The 22,966-nt window shown below is 37.3% G+C and overlaps 2 protein-coding genes across 2 annotated transcripts in view; both read left to right on the top strand.

The window, feature by feature from the left end:
- LOC145994728 (non-lysosomal glucosylceramidase) overlaps positions 1-8,997 on the top strand; it is a 101,228-nt gene extending 92,231 nt beyond the window's left edge. Inside the window, exons 15-16 of the mRNA XM_083130932.1 lie at positions 5,258-5,449; positions 8,113-8,997. Coding sequence (XP_082987058.1) covers positions 5,258-5,449; positions 8,113-8,328 — 408 coding nt within the window. The 3' untranslated portion in view covers positions 8,329-8,997. The remainder of the gene's footprint in view (positions 1-5,257; positions 5,450-8,112) is intronic.
- Positions 8,998-15,142: 6,145 nt separating this feature from the next.
- Positions 15,143-21,005, top strand: LOC145995208 (uncharacterized). Its single transcript, XM_083131772.1, has 2 exons — positions 15,143-15,270; positions 19,914-21,005. The coding sequence occupies exons 1-2, from the start codon at positions 15,207-15,209 to the stop codon at positions 20,816-20,818; spliced, it is 969 nt and encodes a 322-aa protein (XP_082987898.1). The 5' UTR covers positions 15,143-15,206; the 3' UTR covers positions 20,819-21,005.
- Positions 21,006-22,966: the final 1,961 nt, after the last annotated feature.

The following is a 22,966-nucleotide window of genomic DNA, read 5'->3' as shown; positions in this document are numbered from 1 at the left end:
AAATACTGTGTTTACACGTGTATAATGCACGCATGTGTGTAATGCACACCCTGGTTTTTGATGGGGAAAAGTGAAAAACAATTATATCTCATATATAATGTGCAGTATAATCCAGGTTCAAGAAATGGCTCTCTTAGTTGTAGGTCACAAAGCTTTTGCTATGCTGATGAAGAGTGAGTGACATCAAACCTATTCAATGAGTCACCTGTTGCTATGTGGACCAAGAGGAAAATATCCTCTTGTTTAAACAGTGAGTCACCAACCCACGCCATCTCCCCCCTCTCCCTCCACTGTGTTTACCATCCGAAAGCTTTCACCTTATTTATTCTGTAATAGTAGAAAGCGAGATGAAAATTACGTTATGGATTTACAGTGCTCAGGAAGTTATTTGCTATTATTTCTCACCCAACGCATCCCATGTGATTGGAGGCGCATGCTCAAATTCCTCCAGAATGGCACTATTCTTCTTGGTGTCACAGAACATTACATTACTAGGGTAAATCAAAGAGTAAGTTACACCTTCCCCCTTTGTATGAAACAAACAAAACACATTAGAAAGAAAATAATTATTGTACAAAAAATGTATGAACATTTAACTTTTTTCGACATAGTCACCAAAGTATTCCAAGCACTTTTTGAATCGCCAGTTTTTTGATTTCTTGTGTGTAAAAATTCCTTCCAATTTCAATTTAGTTGACTTTTGTGCTCATCGGTTAACAATCGTGGCACCCAGTGAGAGCACAGTTTATGATACACCCAGCTGGTGAGGAATCAGCATAGACACACTATCGTAGGATATGTTCAGTACACTTGCAATCTCTTTTAATTTTCACGTGGCGGGTGGCAAGGATGATTGCATTCACATGCTCTGTTTTGTCGATAGTGTTCACAGTTGCAGGCTGCCCAACACAATGTTCGTCTTTCACGTTTGTTCTTTTCTCTTCGAACATCTGGCACCATTTCCTCATCATGGGGTGTGACATTGTATTCTCACCATACACCTCGACAATTTGGCGATTGATTTCACTCTGATTATGCCTTCATGTCCACAAAAGTCGGACAACAGAGTGCACCTTAATTTTGGATGCCACCTCAATACGATGTGCCATACTCATACGGTGACTACTCTCATATTAAAGCAGCTGCAGCATGGCCACTTTGGGTATGGGGAGAATACATTCCGGACAGTGTTGCCACCAAATGTGATTATTTTATGTATTTTAGTACAGGAACACTGCTCGGGTGTAACTTACTTTTTGATTCGCCCACGTACAAAGTGAAAAACCATGGCAAATGGCCTTTAAACTTTTATACTTGGGTTTGCTCATTTTCTCTCCTTTTTCTATAAAAAAACTTCAAAATATATGCTTTTTCCATGACTAACGTAACATTTATAAGAGGCACATTGAGGACCCTGAAACTAGCAGTTATAGTGGAACCACGAGCAAAACAACCTGCGCAGACCTGCGAGTCCTGTGCACCGTACCCCCGCAAGTTGGGGAGGGGGAGATTGGACCATGCTTCCTTATGGCCCGAAGTGGAGGGAAGAAGGGAAAGCTGCGCAGGGACTTTTCGTCCCAAGGTTTTTTTCCTTGTGGTCGATCTATAACAGTACAAGATTTCTTCCATTAATGCATTTACACACTCCATATATATCGTATTATTTGGCCAGTAATACATTTTAATTGTTTTTTCCCCTTATCATTTCTTTCATCCAAAGTATCATAAAAGTCACAACATTCCATCATTTTGTGATGAACTTTTTTCAACCGCATTGCACATTAGTGTCGCCATCTTGAATGGAATACTGTTATAAAATCATGGAATGACCCTGTATGGTTTCCTGTTGGCTGTCTGAATTAATCCATGCATAATATGCACCACAGTTTTTTGTGGCAAAAATTTTGAAAAAAGTGTGCATTATACATGAGTAAATACGGTAGCTTAGCTTGCATTCCACACGTATACATGCAAATCAGCTTATTTCATGCAATAATTTATGTATCATTCTTGACATATTTCTTAACACAACTAATTTATAAGACAATCCACAAACAGTCTTATTCATACTATGGGAATGAGAGAGACAGTAATAGATAATTAAGGTACTGACGTTTTCCGCTAAGCTGTTTTACATTATTGTCTATTAATTTCGGTAGCCACTACCACCATTCTTGTTGGAATTCGTTGTGTTGTTGCTTGGCGCGTTTCTGTTGTTTTTTCCTAAATTGCCGCTAGGTGTGCTGCTGTCGCCTGTATGTCTGCATATATGTCGTCTGCTGTTCACTGGTGTTAATTGCTGGAGTAACGGAAGCCAGGCGTGGTGTGCCTGATCGCTATCTATGTTAGTTCATGGTTGTAATGCATGATGGCGTGTGTTTCTTTTTGTGTATATGAGAGTGTGTGTTTTGTTTTGACATGTACTTTCTCAATTTTATGGTTGTGGAATTTTATATGCTTGGCAAGTTCGGTGGTGGGTTGGGCAGTTTTTGCATTTGATAGGTGCTGCTGAATTCTTTCACTGATGGGCCTGATGGATCTGCCGATGTAATGAGCCTTGCACTCGCATTCAGTATCATAGACACCTGGATTGTTGAGGGGGGAGAGGAAGTACCGTTTATGTTTGTTTAGTTGGTCAGCTATTTTGGAGGTTGGTTTGTGTGCTATTTGGATGTTGCAGGGGCAGAGGGCTTTGGTAAGGCGGTTGGATGTTGTAGGATGGTAGGGAAAGGCAAACCACTTGGTTTTGCTACTGGGATCTGGTTGCGATGGTGGAGTGAGTAGTGTCAGGTTTGATACTCAGTGGAGGCACATAGTGGTTCGGATCCCACCTTAAACTGTAGGTCTAGTCCCGATTAGTCTTTCTGTGCATAAGGTGGACTTAAAACAAACCCTCAAAAACAATAAAGGCAGTGAATTTCCTGTTTCTGCATTAACAACTATTGCTTTGTAAGGATTGATTGATTGAGTTTATTTTACTTCGCGTTTTGTGCCTCATGGCTAATTTGCGAAGATGGGGATGAGTGATGAAATGATGAAATTGATGAATGGACATTCACAAACAACCAAGCCCGACCAGGATTCGAACCCGGGACCCTTGGCGTCGCAGCGCGATGTGCTAACCACTCGGCCACAGGGTCGGGCTGCTTTGTAAGGAAAAACTACAGAAGATAATAAGAGCTATAAAAGGTCTTTCTGTAGGCAGATTTTGTAAACCTGGATTATACCAAGCTGTTTCAAACTGTGATGTAGATAAAGTAAAGTTATTGATAGAAAGTGGTGTTGATCTTAACGAATGTAGCTGTGAGTCAAGCCATAAACTCAATACAAAGACCCTTAATCCTTAGCTTCGTAGTACTTTTCAACCAATTTTTTGAGCAACCTTATACAAAACCTATTGCTCCTCTTGGAGAAATATCAGTGCCTTTTTCGTGCAAAGCAGTGCCTGCAGTGTCTAAATGTGTCCAGCACATTAGAGTAGGTCATGGGAACTAAACCTACATTCAATCAGTGTTGGAGTAAGAACTGTGGCGAAATAAAAGAAAGGCAAAGGGGCGGAGCTTATGAAGTTGATTCAAATACCAGTAGAAGGTGCACTATACTGGGAAGCCAAGTAGATGGTGGAGCTGTCTGACGGTGCGCACTGGAACTAGATGAAGCAGATTGAGTCAAGCCTGCTTGCAGAGGCGAATTTAGACTAAACGAGAAGGAATTATGATAATAAAGTTACAATAGAATTTGTGCCGTCATAGAATGAAAGCTTGTGAAATATATTATATGCGTGTGAAGAAATGAATGACTCATTCAGTATCGTGGTTAGTGTTAATAATAATGTGAGATGTCTACTCCCAAAAAAGATAGTGGATTTCTTTGTAAATATGTCCATCCATTTCCAAAGCAAAAAGTTCAATTCATACACTGCTTTTTTATTCATAAAAATAATTGTAATATAATTAAGCCTTGTTTCCATATTGAAACCAATAAGTCGCTGACCAAGGCAGTTTATTAAGGTAAAAACACTTAACACGTAACGTTTCGACCCTGTAGCAGGGTCTTCCTCAGACGAAGAACTAAACTAAAAATCAATTTTAGTTTAGTTTAGTTTAGTTCTTCGTCTGAGGAAGACCCTGCTACAGGGTCGAAACGTTACGTGTTAAGTGTTTTTACCTTAATAAACTGCCTTGGTCAGCGACTTATTGGGATAAAAATAATAACAAAATGACCAAAATGAGATTGGCAAAATTACACTGATTCCTCTAATCGGGTACTTCTTAGGTAAATTTCACACCAAAGCGACAAGCTGCAAGTGACAGTGACGAGCGACGTGGAGAATTCACACTGAAGCAGCAAGTGAAAAGCAACACGAGCCCATTCAAACTGAAGCACACATTTGCTGCACATACGCAATCAACAGCATGAGTCAATACGAAGCACGATAGTGAGGCACAAGTGGTTCAGATCCCACTTTAAACTGTAGGTCCAGTCTCAATTAGCCTTACTGTGCATAAAGTGGACTTAAAACAGCAACTCAAACCAAACGAAGAACGATAGTGAGAAAACTGCCCAGTCCGACAGACATATGCAGCTTGCCGTGTATCTTTGGTTCGAAATGTTGCATTGATTACTAAGGACTCGCTTCCAACGGTATGTGTATGTGAGCTTGTCGCCTGTCACTTGTCACTTCATTGTGAAATATCCCTTACAGTATTTTTTTGCTTATAATTTCAGGTCTAATTGCCAAATTTATGATGACTAGAGCTTTTGAGTAATTTTTAATTACAGTTATTATTGTGTTACGAAAACTGATTTATTATATCAGACCATAACAGGTATGAACTAATGAAACTGTTCTTTTCCTTGTAGTAACTTGTAGTAATCAATGTGTAAAATTTAAGTAAAAACTTGAACCCAGATCTCAGGCATACAACTACCAGTTGAGCTACTGAACCAGCCCTGGTTTTGCCTAATTTTTACACTGTGTGGAAATTGTCTCATTCAGTGATCCTGCAACCTAAACAAATACTCAATGTTTCAGCACATTTCACATGTCATTTTCAAAAGTTACAGATAGAATAGAAATGTAATGCATTTAGCAACAAATGCCTAGTCTAGCAGTACTTGACAAATGTGTTGTAGGTATGTACAAACACACACACACAGACCTCCTTCTTTTTTTCTCTCAATGCTCCCCTATTTCTGGCCATGTATTGCATTCCTTTGTAAATATTTCAATTTTTGTACCTCTTACATTTGCTAGGTATTTCCTGCTATTCACGTGAAAAAAGCCCTGGAAACAATATATAACTTCAATGTACTGAAGTTTAAGAATGGCACCATGGGAGCAGTGAATGGGATGACACCTGAAGGAAAAGTTGATGATTCTACGGTCCAAAGTGAAGAAGTCTGGACTGGCGTTGTGTATGCTTTAAGTGCCCTTATGATCCATGAAGTATGTGTGAGCATATTAATGTACTTAGTTCAATATTTGTTTGTATTCTGTAGAAAATAGATAATGTATTATCTTCAGTAATGAGAAATATCATGCTATTTGTGCTGGTGCTGTTCTTGCTAGATAGAAAATTTGTAAAATTAGCTGTAATTTTTCTTGTATTTACATATTGCTTGAATTGTACAGTGAGTCTCACAGTCGACTTGGCTGCAGAGCAGCGGCCAGTGTGCTGGGCAGTGAGAACACATCTGCTGGCAAACTGGATCCGACATCCTCGTAACTGGAACCGTTAGCTATGTAATGAAATAAACTTGACAATTACATGGACAGTTACAATTAAAATGAGCACGTACCTTGTTACAAGAGATGTTGGAAATGTCCACCTGCTTCCACAGATTTACAGCATATTTTTTTAGGAAATTTTCACTAACACACATCAGTTTGTGTTCCAAAATTGCTTCAATTTCTCTGCTGATATTTTTTCCAATTCTTCTAATGTATAGCTTCAGTTTTAAAAGCTTGGTAGCTTGCCACGCAGATGACTTGGAAATGTCTGTTTCTTGTGCAAGGTGCCCGAGGGATTTTTGAGAAGTATGTTCAGTCGTGCTCCAACGTCACTCAGTATGCACATGCCATTTTACCCTTCACTTCTTATCAAGAACAGACTCTCTTTCCCTAAATTTGTTCACAAGTATCCGAACACACTCTCTGTGTGGAATGGGAACATCTGGGAATTCTTGTGCAAAAAGCCTTCTAACTTCCTTACAATGACGAAGGAGTCAAACATAAAAAATTCTTTTTTAAAATTGTATGTATAGCATGGCATTATTAGACTGCAGAAAAGAATCATTAATACGTAAACTAAAACAACACAATCTAAAACACTAGTTAACACCTTAAACTTCACAAACATTTGCAAACTGAACACCAGCTATCTAGATACTGAAACACTGATGCGTCCAGTGGCAAGTCAGCATACAGCTGTGGGTTTAAATGCCAGCAGATGCACTCTCACTGCCTGTCATGCTGGCTGCTGCTCTGTGGACAAGTCCACTGCGAGACTCACTATAATTATTTCCTCTTGTAATTTAGGCTTGTTACAAGCAAATAAACACAGTGCTTCATGTAACGTTTTTGGAGAACACATTGCAGTGTTCCTTGGTGCCTACTACACCTACTCCTACACTAGTAAGTAACGAAGGTACAACCCCACTAGCTTGGCAACAATTGTTCAGTAGCACCAAACGCACTGCAAAGTTTTACCCATCATGCTAACTTGTTCTCCAGTGGTGGCATGAGACTCTATTTAACTCAGGGTTCGGGAAAAAGTACACTGTCTATAGTTAGAGAAATTTTAATAACCATATTACACTCACTTCCACACAATGGGGGGGGGGGGGGGGGGATGGCTTCTGCAAACTGCCGTAAACTGGGAACAGGTACATTGCTGCTGCTGCCCTCTGCAGTCATAACCTTAGCTCCAACATTCGTTAGGAATGTGCCGACTTCTGTAGCTGCAGGCTTCTTACAGGGAAACTTTCTGCTTTCTGGGGGGGTGGGGGACTGGGGCATTTTTTCAGGTCACACTCACAATAACCGTCGACCTTTAACTGACCTGTAATTTTACCTTCTGAGCGGTTGCCTAGAAACCCAACGCCTCAATCCCCAGGCAGGGTACCGCTGGTTGATAGGGGAGGAAACCTCTCGCAGTAAGCGGAGCGGGACCTCTTACATGAAAGTGGAGTTTATCTCTCGCTAACAAGCGGAGTTGGTTATCTCTTGCTCGGAGGGGTGACTTATCTCACCCGAAGCTGGAGTGGGTTCTCTTGCCCGTGGGCGGAGTTCAACCTCTCTCGCCTGAAAGCGGAGTTGAACTTCTTAAGGGTGCTTGGCCTCTCGCAAGAACAGAGAGCACCTTTCTTCCAGGTCAGTTTTAAGAGAGATCTTATCGTGAGCCGACCTGAAAGCCAACTGAAGAAAATCTGCTGCGCGGCTGATTATATAGCCTTGGTTCTGAGAAGTGCCTCAAGTGCCATTCATGTGAACTACGTGGAACCGTGCGTAAGCAGGCAAAGCTATCTCTATGGCAGTAGATTGAACTACGTGCTGAAGGCACAAACGATAAAAACATATTATAATATTAACCGTGTGCTAAACGTTAATATACAATTATAATACAAATATTACAAATTCTTTGCGACCATGCAGGGCCTTATTAACAAAATAACAGAATAATGATAAGTTAATACTAAAAAACAGGGCACATGACACACTTACCAAATCAGTTATTAACACATGTAACATTGAACAAGTAAATAAAATAACTTTGACCATAATAACAATGGTTGCATATACACAGAGTAAATAAACATTAGTGTTACTAATAAGTATGATCTCGCAGGATCATTACAACATGCTTCCTTCATCAGACATTTATTTTTAGTTAGATTAATGTTGCAGTTAATGCTGTATTTTGTAGAGATTTTAGTTGTAGAGTCAGTGAAAAAAATCTGTAGCTTTTGTCAAACATTCATATAGAAATTTATTTCATCACTATCATTTTAATACTTATTTGGAACTGTATGGTGTTCAGACTAGAAGTATACTTTCTTTTGAGAATTGAGTGAAAATAAATTATGCTTCTTCTTTTACTGTTTTTACAGGGAATGATATCTGAAGCTTTTAAGACAGCAGAAGGAATATATCGAACTGTATACGAGCATATTGGAATGGCCTTTGAGACTCCAGAAGCATTATATGCTGAAAAGCACTACAGAGCTATTGGATATATGCGGCCACTCAGCATATGGGCTATTCAACATGCAATCAATGAAAGAAAAAACAATTGTGAAGCAGAATCTGTGCATACTCTGCAGTAGGAGCATATTTGGTGGAGATGAACAAGTATGGTATTCAACAATAATTTTCTGTTTCAGAGTACAACAGATACGTGAGGGTGCAGTTTTTAAATCAAAACAATTCCTGGTGAAATTCACGAAGATGCAATAAAATATGGTAAGGAAAGGAAACTAAACTGAAGAGAGATCATTTATATCTTTATCTTTGCTGATTGAATTTATAGGAATTTGTGTGAGCGAAATGCTTGAATTAGGTTCATGTGATCTTTGAAGTCATGAATCATTACTTGACAAGACACTGTAACAAAAAAAAGTTTGTTTGAAAATCAGAAGATAATATTTTATTGTTATAGCACCTGGCATATTTGGATGGCGAGTATGAAATAGGAGGCATTATGCAAGGATTGAAGTGGAACTGTCAGTATACATATTGACAGAGAGTATTAACTTATCTTTCCAATTAATATATGTTTTCTTAGCATTTATGATTGTTTTCAGTTGTAAATATTACATAACTGTTTACACTGCTTATACTTTGACAGTATTTATGTTTTGCATTGTGTTTTCTACATATACTTGATAAAATTCCAAGCACAACATAAGAGCTTTATGATGTTACTCTGTTGTATTTTTTGCACTTTCTTGTAATTTTATATATATGCAGATATATATTATATATAATAAAAATCAAATACACATTTTAAAACCTGTTTACATATTGACAAACGTCCTTTGAAACAAACTTATTTGCCATAAAATTAATATTATTATCATACAAATTCATTCTATTATTTGATCATTCGATGCAAAATCAACACAGATCCTAACATTATCGCCTGTAATGTACAATACAGTGCAAGTCCAAAAGAATGAAACAACTTTACATAGTTATTACAACATAACTACAGGGTGTCCAACGAACGGCGCAACTGGGTGGCGTTACTTTGTAACCAAAACCTGTACATACATAAGTCATACACCAAATGTTAGCCCTATCCAAGTAGATATTTTTAAACATAGAAACAACAAACGGGTTTGCAGTGTTGTTCATGCAGTGTTGCCAAATGTAAGTGAAAGTAAATTTATTTTTCCACAAAGCATGGAAAATTGCATGTCAAACATTCGTACGGAAATTTGGACGTCAATTTCCACCTTGGGTAGGTGGACTATTTCGCCATCTATAGTTCAGAGAAGAAAACCGATCGTTTTCGCATATAGCCAATCCTGAAATGCCTCGTAAAGGCGTGCCGGTCCTAATGGGTGTTTTAAAAAAATTATGAGGTACAGTGGCAACACTGTTGATGTTTGAAGGCAACAAAAGGTGTGTTTAGTGATGGTCTATGACATGGAAATACTGGAAACAGGAAAAAAAGAAAATGAAAATTATGGTGAAAAAGTGTTACTTACCTACTCCTGTCAACCATGCAATGCGATAAGAGTGCTCACCGAATGAGAACAAAAGAATCAGTTAGTTGTGTACTCAGAACTGTTTGAGCCGTGCATTTCGCATTGTTCGTAGGGGAAGATTAGAATTGTTCTGTGAAATGAAGTACTCTTTGGAAGAGAGGGTGTTCATTGTGGAACATTATTTTTGTTCAAAATCGTACGCTAGTGTGAAAACTGTGTTTCACGAGAAATATCCGAATAACAGTGTTCCAGAAAATTCGACGATATATCGACTTGTTTCCAGATTTCGTGAAACAGGATCAGTTAATGACAAACCCTACCACAGACAACCACCAGTTTTGACGCAAGGTGTGCTGCAGGATGTGGAGCAGAGAATATCACAATCTCCCAGGAAATCTGTTTGTAAACTTGCTGCACAGTCAGGTGTATCAAAAACAACAACTCACCTAGCGTTAAAACAATTGCACCTACGTGCATATAAGGTACAGGCTGTGCAAGAACTGAAGGAAGCAGACAAAGGTGCACGTGTAAGATACTGCCAGTGGTTTAGAAATTTTATTAGAGACAATGGTGTGAATATTTTGGATAAGGTTTTTTTCACGGATGAAGCATGGTTCCACTTAAATGGATATGTCAACAGTCAAAATTCTCGACACTGGTCAAGTAACAATCCCCATTTGTTACATGAACAATCACTTAATCCACAAAAGATCGGTGTGTGGTGCGCGATTTCGCGGAGAAAAATAATCGGTCCATCCTTTTTCAACACAACAGTTGACGGAATAGTTTATCGTGACCTTATTACACAGTTTATTTCTCTGTTGGAACGTGATGAACGTGATTGTTGGTTTCAACAAGACTCCGCAACATGTCACACGTCTAATGAAACTTTAGACATGTTGGCAGAGTTTTTTGGCGATCACATTGTAAGCAAGAACTTATGGCCCAGTCGCTCCCTGGATCTGACATCTCCAGATTTTTTTCTGTGGGGTTATTTGAAACAAACAGTTTATATTAATAACCCAAGAACACTTGATGATCTAAAAATAAACATATGCACAGCCATTAACAATATAAACCAATCAACCTTGCATAAAGTTACTTCCAACATGATAAAATGTGTTGATGAATGCCTCAGGGAAAATGGTTGTCATTTTCAACATCTTTTGTAAAGCTACACTGCCTGTTACGTGCATTGCATGGTTGCCAGGAGTAGCTAAGTAACACTTTTTTCACCATAATTTTCATTTTCTTTTTTTTTTTGTTTCCAGTATTTCCATGTCCTAGACCATCACTAAACACACCTTTTGTTGCCTTCAAACATCAACAGTGTTGCCACTGTACCTCATAATTTTTTTAACACACCCATTTGGACCGGCACGCCCTTACGAGGCATTTCAGGATTGGCTATACGCGAAAACGATCGGTTTTCTTCTCTGAACTATAGATGGCGAAATAGTCCACCTACCCAAGGTGGAAATTGACGTCCAAATTTCCGTACGAATGTTTGACATGCAATTTTCCATGCTTTGTGGAAAAATAAATTTACACTTTCACTTACATTTGGCAAGACTGCATGAACAACACTGCACCCCGTTTGTTGTTTCTATGTTTAAAAATATCTACTTGGACAGGGCTAACATTTGGTGTATGACTTATGTATGTACAGGTTTCGGTTACAAAGTAACGCCACTCTTAATTCCCAGTTGCGCCGTTCGTGGGACACCCTGTATTTAAGATAGAAAATTAAACAAGACATCAATGTAAGGAAAAACTCTAAGTTTTATTTCCTTTTGGTGCTCTTAGTCTGCTATGCTGATGCTTTGTGAGGATCGCTAGTGTGGCAAAATGTCGAGTGCCCAGCAGAAAGCATCTAGTGTGTTGTAGTTCGCAATGACTGATTCCATCACAATGTTGCGAAGACATTTTCGCACACGTTTCAGTAGTAATCCACCATCTCGGAAGAGCATTTACCACTGGTACAAACATTCTAGTATGCCTTCTTCAGATCAGTAGTTCTCAACCTTCTTGATAGGGTGGCTCGGTATATTCATTTTTTTGAAAGACCATGCCATATATATATATATATATATATATATATATATATATATATATATATATATATATATATATATATATATATATATATATATATATATAACACACACACACACACACACTTTATAAGCATTAATTAATATGCACCCTGAAATTAAATATTAATAAATTGCTTAATGCCATAATTATAGAGAGTAATAGAGTAATAGTTTAGTTATGTCCAAGTTCTTTGCCAAAGATAAAATTAGGTTTCAATTATTTGTCAACCACTGGAATATATGCCTTGTAGTATCCTCAGGGCAACATCATTAAATGAATTTGGCAAGTGCTGATTTTCATTGTGCATTGTGGACACCAGGAAACGGTTTTAATCAAAATATTTCCAAAGTAAAGTATTTGTTAATAAAATTACTGCACAAACTACGAGGGGAAGTTTGCAAGTAGGTCACAAACTGATGTGGGATAGCTGAAAATAGTGAGTACTTTCTAAAGGTGTCATTAGGTGGCAGCACAATCCAGCTGGGTAATATTCAGTTAGCAGTCACTAGATAGCACAGGCACACATGGGCAGCTCAGTTTTAAAATGGTGACTGTGCTCGAGGAGTGTACGTTAGAAGAGCAGCATGCTGTTGTGCATTTTTATTTGTGGGCAAAAGGACTTCCTGCAAAGGGTATTCAAAAGGAAGTGTTTTCTGTTTATGATGAGAAGTGTTTGTCACATAAAGCAGTGCACAAAAATTCTTGCAAAATTTTAAAATTGTTCAAATCGGGGCATCAACTTAAAAATAAAAAAAAAATGTTGATGAGAACCAACCAGATCGTCCTATTTAGACTGCAACTGGACCAACAGAGCGGTGGGCAGAGGGGATTATTCGAGCTGACAGAAGAGAATTGATGAATGAAGATGGCTACTTCTTGAACATCTGCCTTTCAGCTCCGACTTAGCCCCAAGTGACTTTCATCTGTTGGGCTGCTAAAAGATCACCTTGGCACCAAACGTTTTGCAGATGATGATGATGATAAACGTGAGGTGCGACTGCGACCGAAACAGCAGCTCAAAGACCTTTATACAGCAGGTTTCGGGGAATGATAAAGTTATGGGATAAGTGCATCAATATTGGTGGAGATTATGTTGAAAAATAGTTATTTTTTTCAAGCCAGTATCTCACTTAGTAGTTTTTTAATAAGCATTTGTGACCTACTTACCGACTTACCCTCGTAAAATTATAAATTTCAGGAGAAACTCTCGCAGCCCAGTATGAATGATGCCAGTGCCCAGTACTGGGACATAGCTCGGCTGTTGAGAGGCACTTCTGTAGATGATGTAACACAGAAAGCTGTTTCCAGTCATCTTGTTTCAATCGTAGATACATAAACAGGAAGCTAACACGATGTAGTTTCTCATTTTTTTATCAAAAGCATCATGCTGTGCAGAACCCCTGGGGGCAGTCTATATAGAAGAGAATGCCTGTGATATTTGGCAACCATCCCCGAGTGACTCTGCGTCAAATTAATTACAGTTAATGGGAAAGTGGATGTGAAAGATAGAAATTGACACTATATTGTCATATATAATATAGTGAAATCAATCCCTGTACGGAAAATGCATAACTGCCGGTAATGGTGCAAAGTCGCTTCCACACTAGCTCGCACTAACTGTACACACAATCAAACACTAATCTTTCTCCCCCGACTCCTAGCCTATTTCATTCTCCGTCCTTGCGGAAGTTGGGGTCGTCCACCTTCTCATCTGCTGAGTTCACATTAAGCAGTACTAATGATACTAGTCCAACAATTTGGAGGACTGGACTAATGTCAGTTACACCAAATAAGTCATTCTTGTTCTTGTTACATTCATATAATGTGACAGATTCACAATATGTGTATAATGTTCCAAAATAAAATGTTACATTCTTTCTTTGTTGTTGTTCAACCAATATTATAGTTGGAGTCAAGAAGATGGCTGCCATGTGGCCACAAGACTGTACAGCTTAAAGTTGGTGAGTCTGTGAAGGGTGGAGATTGACACTCAAGATTTATTATTGCTCTCTTTAGTTTGTGTAATGAAATCACAATCATCATCATCCTTCGCCGTTTCCTGCCTCTGGCTGGGTCAGCATAGAAGTCAAGTTTCTCCATTTTTTCCTGGTCTTCCACCACTCCTCTCTTTCCCTGGTGTTCCAATCTTGTCCTCTTCTAACACTCTCCACTATCTGCTCTTTCCACTGACGTCTTGGTCTCCCCCGTGGCCTAATTCCCACTCCTTGTGCATGGTAAGCTCTTACTGGTAGTCTTTCTGCATCCATCCTCTGCAAACACAATATAGTATGCTATTTACATAGTCTTCCCATTCGGTCTCATTTTTTCTAAAACGCAAAACCCGTCCTTGGAAGCTGTAGATCACTCATTTCTCAACCGCCGTGCTGCGTCCCGGTACTGGACCCTGGCATCAATTATACCAGGTCACGAGAGGTTCTGAAATGTGTCATTTTTGTTTCTGCTGCAATTTTCATTGACAAATATTTTATAATGGGAATGTTCTGACTAATTAGAATTCTTCAGTGTTGAAAGTTCAAACAATGAGCACTTACCAAATTAATTTAATAATGTTGTCCTGAGAAAACTACAAATGTCAGTTGTTTCAGTGGCTGACAACTTATTTAAACCTAATTTTATATTTGCCAACAAACCTGGACATAATCAAAACATTGCTCTTTATGAGAAAGTCATCTATTTAATTTCAAGGGTACATACTCCTAACCTCCATGGAGTAGTCAGCACAGCATGCTATGATGCCAGCGATCCTGGGTTTGAATCCCAGCCTGTTCATGGGTGTCCTTTGTGAGGTTCTTTTCATCATATCATCACTCATCCTCATCTTCTCGATTAGCCAAATGTGGTAGGAAATTGAAGTAAAATAAACCAAATCAATCACTCACTGGGTACATATTAATTAATGTATAGTTTTTAAAAGTTTTATAAAATTAGAAAGTAAAATTTTTCAGATCGGGGAATCGACTTAAAAAAAGAAAATTACTGGGCCACTGTCTCACAATGGTTGAGAACCACTGCTGTAGATAGTGTTCTGCAGCTAGAAGATGTGCTTCTCTTAGTGAACAGATGGGAACGAACAGCTTCTGTTTGTATGAAATTAAGGGCAAAATTATTAATTTATTATTAACTCTCTCACTTCCTCTTTTTTCTCTCTCTTGTAACAGAAACTCTGCTTTCAACCAATGGAAAAGAAAATTGTAAACATGTTCCTGGCCCAAACCTTGTTTCAAGAAACACTGTTGTGTTACATACTTCTATTGTTGTTCTTACATTACAAAACATGTGCATTATTTTGTCATTGTTCCTTGTTACTAAGGTGAAAAGGAAAAACATATTAGACTGATCTTGACACGGGAAGAAATTAAAACAAAAATTCTTGCATGTGGCACCAACTTTGGAGAAACATTGTAAGCTGTTTCGTCAACATGCTTCCACTGGAAACAGGTACAGCTACCATCTATTCTGTGTAAAACCACAGAGCCATGTAATATGAACGTGTGTTTGTGCTATGTAACGTTATTCATTAATTTGGAGTGTGATTAGGTGGATTTTCTAGCATTTTCTTCTTTCATTTGTTCCATCACATTAGCTGAATATTACATACATTTGAAAACTGTAACATTCAATTATCTTTCTCAAGAAGAATCATATTTACTTAACAACTTTACTCCAAAAAATAATATGAAATACAAGGAAATGTATCAGTTAGTCCAGGATCTAGGATATAACTCCATAAAAATGTTTGTCCAGAGTGTGTGTGTCCGGATTCGTGTTTTAGACCTTTAGGAGTTGAAGAAAAAACTTGGCTAGACATTTTGATTTTTATGTGCCAGTTGTTTAGGTGCATTTTTCAACATGGCGTATTTGCTGAATTAGTCTAATTTATCTTTTGATCCACTGGCCTAAAAAGTCCAATTTAGAGTCGAAACCTATGTTTCATGGTCTAGGAATCTGAAAAATCCACACGATTTTCAATGTAAGTACTCTGCTGTTTTGGAAATTGCCAATTCATGCAATAAGTTTAACATACATTTTGATTCAGCTGGTTTAAAAACTCAGATGTAGTGTCAAAATATAAGTTTTTGCAGCTGATAAATTTGATAAAGATATCCCAGTAGTTTATTCAATTCTAGAAATCATAAAATAAAAACAATGATAAACTAAAAAATTGAATTTTGTACAAAATCAAGCTTTTGGATGTCAATAAATATGAAAAATTATTAAAATCTTATTTTGACAAGTCTTTCCACCATTTTTAAAAACATAATTGATACAAAATAATTATTTGCATGGGCATGAAGCTGTTTCGTCAACTAAAACTGAATGTATCAATGAAGACGTGTGTTGTATTAGTGCAGAATGGAGAGTAGTGGATGATGAGTATGTAGAATTGGTAACTGCAAAGGAAAGTGAAAACATTGATGATTCCCATCTTGTCATTCTGTTGACTGGTACTTGCATGATGTCTGGTTTGGAAAAGAGGACAAAGCACAACCTATGAGGAAATTACTTCCACTTTCCTACCACTTTTGGATAATCACGAAGATGAGGATGAGTGATGATATGACGAAAAGTGGGGTTGAATCTTGCAAGATTATAGAAATTAGTCTCGAATGTAGATACACTTCTATCTGACATATCAGTGTGGTGAATTCTTCAAATGTAATTGATGATTGGCTTGCTATTCTTGCCAAATGATAATACTTCATTGACTTAACGGCTACATCAGCGAGTCCCAAAAACTGGGGTGAATCTGGTCGCATAAAATGCAATTGCACACATTGTAATGTTGAGTAGTCCCGACCTGTAGTTTCTTCTTAAAGGCTTCTGATTGCAAGGTCATAGAACTTCTTGTAGCTCTCTATTAGCACCAACATAATTGGTCCCATTATCACGCTTCCCTCTTCTTGAATTGAAAAATCTAGGCTTCAGTGGTGAGCTTGCTTACTGCTTCTAGATGTACAGGGTGTTCATAAAGTCCCAGTACCATTTCAAATGTAATGTACATTGTAATGGTACCAGGACTTTATGAACACCCTGTATATCCCTTTGCTGATAAGCGAATAAATATGGGATGTAGTATTTGTAACTGTTTTTGCAGTTCCAATTCAATGGTCCAGCATAATCTACAGTATGGATGGGATGGATAGATCTTACAAAATGTGGTATAACTCTTCAACCACTGCCTTTTGCTGATACATTCAACTTTTACACATAAAAATGAGAACAAAAAAATATGTTCCCAATGAGAGACAATTAGGGTCCAGTGGGAAATGCCCCATGTTCAGAATTTCCCGAAAATTATGACTTTCAAAAATGTTGCATAATTTTCGTTTTTTTTTTAAAAAAAAAAATCATTAGGGGATAAGAATTGCGTGTCCTCAAAGAGTGGTATTTTATTGTGTTTCTCTGCAAATCTAGTTCATCCAGCATCCATAAGTCTGACTCTAGAAGCAAAATTTTGGAAATTGTAAGCTGACAACACCGCTGCTCTTAAACATTGTTGTCAGTAGCGCATGCAGGATTTTATCAAGGAGGGTGTTATTTCTAAAACTTTCTCCAAATTCACATTACCATTTTTTAATTATACCTTAATTAGTTAATAATGCTCATAATTAATTAATAATACTTATAATTAATTAATTAGTTGAATTACTACCAACAGTACTACTAATACTACTACTACTACTATTAAAGAGATCTACATAAATATAGTATTTATGAAAGCAATTGAACGAAATTACTTTCTAGTCATTCGATTTTTAACAAATTCAGTTTTGTTTCTTTGTTACGAAATAATTGTTTAGTCAACGAGGTGAGACATTTTAAGTGTGAAGAAAATTCAGAAAAAGAAGAAAATGTATTAAAATACTCAAAGTTTGGAACTTATTCAAAGTCGGTAAGGCAACTGACAACCACGTGGGAGATCCAGGTTCGATTCCCGGAATTGGTTGAAATTTTTCTGGCTTTGTCCCCGCATAAATGTCCCCAAAAATTCAAATCTGGATTGTCTCCCTGTTCTTACGAACAAAACATCTTAAATAGTTAAGCTTTGTCGTTTAAATAATTGTGTAGTCAACGACGTGACATTTTAAAGAGAGACATTCAGAAATTCAAACGTGCCATGGTAAACAATGGGAAGGTGGACTGGTTCACCTAGGCTTTGTCTATACATTTGTCTTTTAAATCATAGTTGCCTCATATTTTATTTTCAATAATTCGTGTTTACTTTCAAGGCATTGACTCTGAAAGACGCATGTGTTTTGGATGCTGTGCTTTCCTCCATGTAATGGTGCATGGAAATAATAATTCAAATTATTATTAGTAGTAGTAGTAATAGTAGTAGCAGCAGCAGTAGTAGTAATAGTATTGTCGCAGATCTTTGACTGATAATTTTTTATTTTTTCCACAGCATTTTTCATAATATTTTAAAAGCTCAGGGGGGGGGGGGTTAAACCCCATAATCCCCCCTTGCGTACGCCACTGATTGTTGTTATCCCCCTCCTCCAAAAGAAATATCAGCCTATTTTCAGTGCAACTTTGCATGATTGTAGGAACGTACCACTGCTACATACTACATTTTTGTTCCCTTTGGTCTATTTTGGTTGCCAGGGGTGTGCCAAGTACTTTTTTTTTTAAAAAAAAATTCATTTTTCTTCTTCATTATTCACAACCAGAATGTATAAATTTTATATCTACTAAAAGCCCTGTCATTCCGAAGAGAAATAAACCAATTCCATCTCTCTACAGCAATAATGCTCTTGAGTTCACATTTTTTTTTGTATTTCGCACCAAGTTTGAAAAGCTCATCCTGATAAGACCCAACATTGAGAGAGAGCCTCTCTTCCTCTATCCGTCCTACTTGTTCCATTGTCCCCATGATAAAATATAGCAGCTAGCCCCAAGGCTCAAGTAAACATCCTCCACCTAACAGTGTATACTTTGAGCACTGATAATAATAATAACAATGTATGAGGTTAAGTCATTAAATAACAGGAATTTTATTCTAAACTTCATGGAGAATTATGCACAACGAAAATTTGCATTTCGAGACTCAAAATGGTAACATATTGTAGATTTGTGTGTGTTACTCACTATTAAAGGAAATAAATATGTTAAATAGTATTGATTAATTTAACTACTTACGTGAGTGAGTATGGAGTCTTATTAGGACAATGTTTCGGATCAGATTGCCTCCTTCATCAGGTTCATGGATGTTTCTTAACCAAATCCTCATTCAACACTTCTTTTACGCGGCACTATGTTCTGTGGCTAGAAACATCCACGAACCTGATGAAGGAGGCAGTCTGACCTCTGAAACGTTGTCCTAATAAAGACTCCATACTCACTCACATAAGTAGTTAAGTTAATCAATACTATTTAACGTATTTATTTTCAAAATGGTAGCAACATGGCATAAAGGTGTCATGACGATCGAGCAGTATGCGCCTGCGCAGTAGCTCATACAACATGGCCACTCCACTGTTGATTTGCACCATAGAAAACCAATGAATGGGTGAAAATATTTAAAAACCGAAGATGAAATATCAGTGATGTGATGAACATCGGAGTGGGAGGCCAGTTTGCATGGCAAGTGAAGCGGTGAAACAGCAGATTGACCAACAAATCTGTTAATTTAATTTAGTGCACTCTCCCCTGACTTAAACAATTGTTTCTGTACTGAACCTTCATTCTGCTGTAGATGTCAGAAGGTTTCACTCCCTCTGACAACAAAAAACGAATAACACTTAGTTGCTCTTCTACAGTGCAAGTTAGCAGTGTAGCGGCCATACTGTATGAGCTACTGCGCAGGCGCATACTGCTCGATCGTCACGACACCTTTATGGCATGTTGCTACCATTTTGAGTCTCGAAATACAAATTTTAATTGTGCATAAATCCATGAAGTTTAGAATAAAATAAATTCCTGTTATTTAATTACTTACCCTCATACATTTATCTGTACCATAAAGAAAACAAGATTTTCTTGCATCCCCCAAAGCACATTTGCACATTGATCTTGCATAAGTACAAATTGGATAAATCGAGCAATAAGTTATTCTAAACAAAATGGCTTCTGTTTTGCAGCCTCATGTGTTCTGGGGACTGGAGGTATTAGAGAAATCATAATGCATGTCCTGCCCCTTCTCCTCGTTCTCGTTACATTGTTCATCAACAACTATCTCAGTTCTTCCCCAACAGAAGAGGTTTTGAAATTGGTTGATATTGTTTCTACAGCACAAATTACGACGCCAGAATTCGACTTGGTGGGTCTCCATTCGGAAATGTTCAATGCTATGTATGATCTATTGAAGATTAGGCTACGTACGCAGTTTACTCTGAAAGAGCAATTTGAAGGAGAAAATCTTGTAGCTGGTAACGTGAAACATAGAGAGAGTGCCATTGTTGCAAAAATGGTGAGGCTAAATTCAGCTTTGCAAATGGCACAATCCCAACGAACAATAGCCAACCATCAGTTGAAGAAGATGGAGGAGGATGTGCTGGATTGGCAAGACAAGATGGGGGAGTTTTTGGAAACACTTGAAACACTAAAATGTTCAAAGGAATTGATGAAGCAAAGAATAAGCGAAGACAGCAACATTCACGCATTGTTGTTAAAACAGAACAAGAAACTGCAAGAGGAAGTACTTGAGTTGAACAAGGCCAGATTTGAAGAGGAGGAGAAGAGGTTGGAGACTCAGGATTGCTTGAAGAGAATGAAGGAACAGTCCTTGCAAACATCAAAATCGCTTCTTGAAGAAACGAAGAGGAGCATGAACATGCTGGAAGTGAACAAGGAACTTCAGGATAATTTGCTGAAACAAAGGAATGAAATTGAAATGCTCAAGAAGAAAGTCCTTGCATTGTGTCATAAAATGTCCACTGTCGATGTCCAAGATATGAAATCCTTTAATGGATCATTCTCATGTGCATCTACAATACTTGAGAAGAATGACTCCGCCAGAAGAGGAGACAGCAATCTTCCTGCATGATAGACAAAAAAGTGCAATTCATTTAAGCAATATTTTAGTTACTCTAGAAGAAATTTGGGAAAAGTATTCAAAGTGAAGAAATAACTTGAAACTAAAATCTTCAATTATAAAGGAAGTCAATGAAATAAAAATGTAAGCATTATTTAAATTCGAATATTATATTTGGAAAAGCAGTGAACTGTATGGATATTTAATAAAATACAAAATTTTTGGTCATATATACATATTTTTAATCAATATATTTACCGAGAAACTGCAGTTTGCCTGTATCTCTGTCTAACCTACAAACAGAACCAGCTTGAGGGTTGACAAAGACTAGTGTAAAGACACATTTAGGTGCATCCCTAGTTCTGAACAACAGAAAGTACTGTATAATCTGATCCATTCTCTGAGAAAAAGTTTGCCACAGTTTCACAGTTACTTTACAAGAGGTACGTGAGAGATGGAAAGAATGAATGTGCATGTTGCAAGTTCTGGACGAAATTTGCAGAAAAACATTTCACAAGGGCACATAACTTCTGAAATAAACAAGTTGGATCTGCATATACCATGTAAGCACAATATGTTTGATTGGTACTAATGATGATCTGGCTTGTCAACAATCTGAAAAATAAGACTATTATAAATGTAATTGTTAGTAATTACTAAATTATACCTAATAATACAATGAATTACCCTTTTAAAGCCTTAAGTAAAAAAAGAAAAGAAAACACTATATTCTGTCTCTGGAATCGAATTTGTTTTCGTTCACTTGCTACTGAGATTCCTGGGACATAGTGTAGTGTTCAATTGTTTTGTTTTGTTTGACACTATTTAATATTGTTCCTTTCCAGTTAAAAATGGCTTTTGCTGTGCTGGAAATGTCTTAAATAAGTAAATAAATTTGTTGAACACGTCCAATCTTCATTGCACAAGAATTTCAGAACTGGCCAAAATTCAAGTTGTCAAGTAGGCATCAACATAAGGTTAATGATGTACCCTAATTTCAACAACATGTGAATCTTCAGTTTGAAGATGAACAAAAATGCTATAATAAGTATTAAGCGTAAAAAGATAGTGCCAGAAACTGCATGTTTTCGTGTGCCTTTGCTTTATTTTCTTTGAAAGAGGCCATGGCGGAAATATTAACCAGGTGTGTAATGTATAATTGCAGACAAACTCTTAAACTAAAATTGTAGACATGACGGATTGGTCTGATTATATAAGTTAAATATAACTAACTAACTAACTCTCTAGCCTTCTTAAACCCGAAGGTTCATGGCTGCAGCAACACAGGCCTTCCATCTGTCCCTATCTTGAGCAAGATCTATATACTCTTTTCCATCCCTACCGATTTGCCTTAAGTCCATCTCGACGTTGTCCCTCCATCTTCGTCTTGGCCTTCCTACTGGTCTCTTACCATCAGGTTTCCCAACAAGAATCCTGTAAACTCCTCTTTCCTCTCCCATTCGTGCCACATGGCCTGCCCACCTAAGTCTTCGTGATTTAATTATTCTAATAATGTCTGGACATGAATACAAATTATGTAGTTCTAAATTATGTAACCTTCTCCACTCACCTGTCTCCTCATCCCTTTTAGGTCCAAATATTTTCCTAAGGATCCTATTTTCAAATACTCTCAATTTATGTTCCTCTTTCAATGTAAGGGACCAAGTTTCACACCCATATAATACTACAGGCAATATTACTGTTTTGTATATTTTAACTTTTAGTTTCTTAGATATTAAACGAGAAGACAAAAGTTTATGAAGAGAGAAGTAACATGCATTTCCTGAATTAAGCCTACTTTTTATTTCCTCTTTAATATAATTTTCATTTGTTAATATTACTCCTAAGTATTTGAATTTGGAAACTGTTTCAAACGATTTGTTATCAATAATTAGATTTTGATTATTACCTAACACTTGGTTTCGGCCTGTAAGCATATATTTAGTTTTCTCTTTGTTAACTTCCAAACCTATCTCTTTAGCAGTTTTGAAAAATATTTTAGCATTATTCTTAATTGTATTCACATCATCCCCCAGTAAGTCTACATCATCTGCATATGCTAACAACTGAGTCACACCATTTAATTTTAGTCCTTCTTTAGTTTCGTTTACCTTCCTAACAGCATATTCTAAGGCAAAATTAAAGAGCAATGGAGATAAT

The sequence above is a fragment of the Lepisma saccharinum genome, chromosome 11, assembly GCF_977018435.1.
Source record: "Lepisma saccharinum chromosome 11, izLepSacc3.1, whole genome shotgun sequence".
NCBI classification, from domain to species: domain Eukaryota; kingdom Metazoa; phylum Arthropoda; class Insecta; order Zygentoma; family Lepismatidae; genus Lepisma; species Lepisma saccharinum.
Note: the sequence above shows the minus strand (reverse complement) of the source record. Positions and strands in the feature narration are given on the sequence as shown.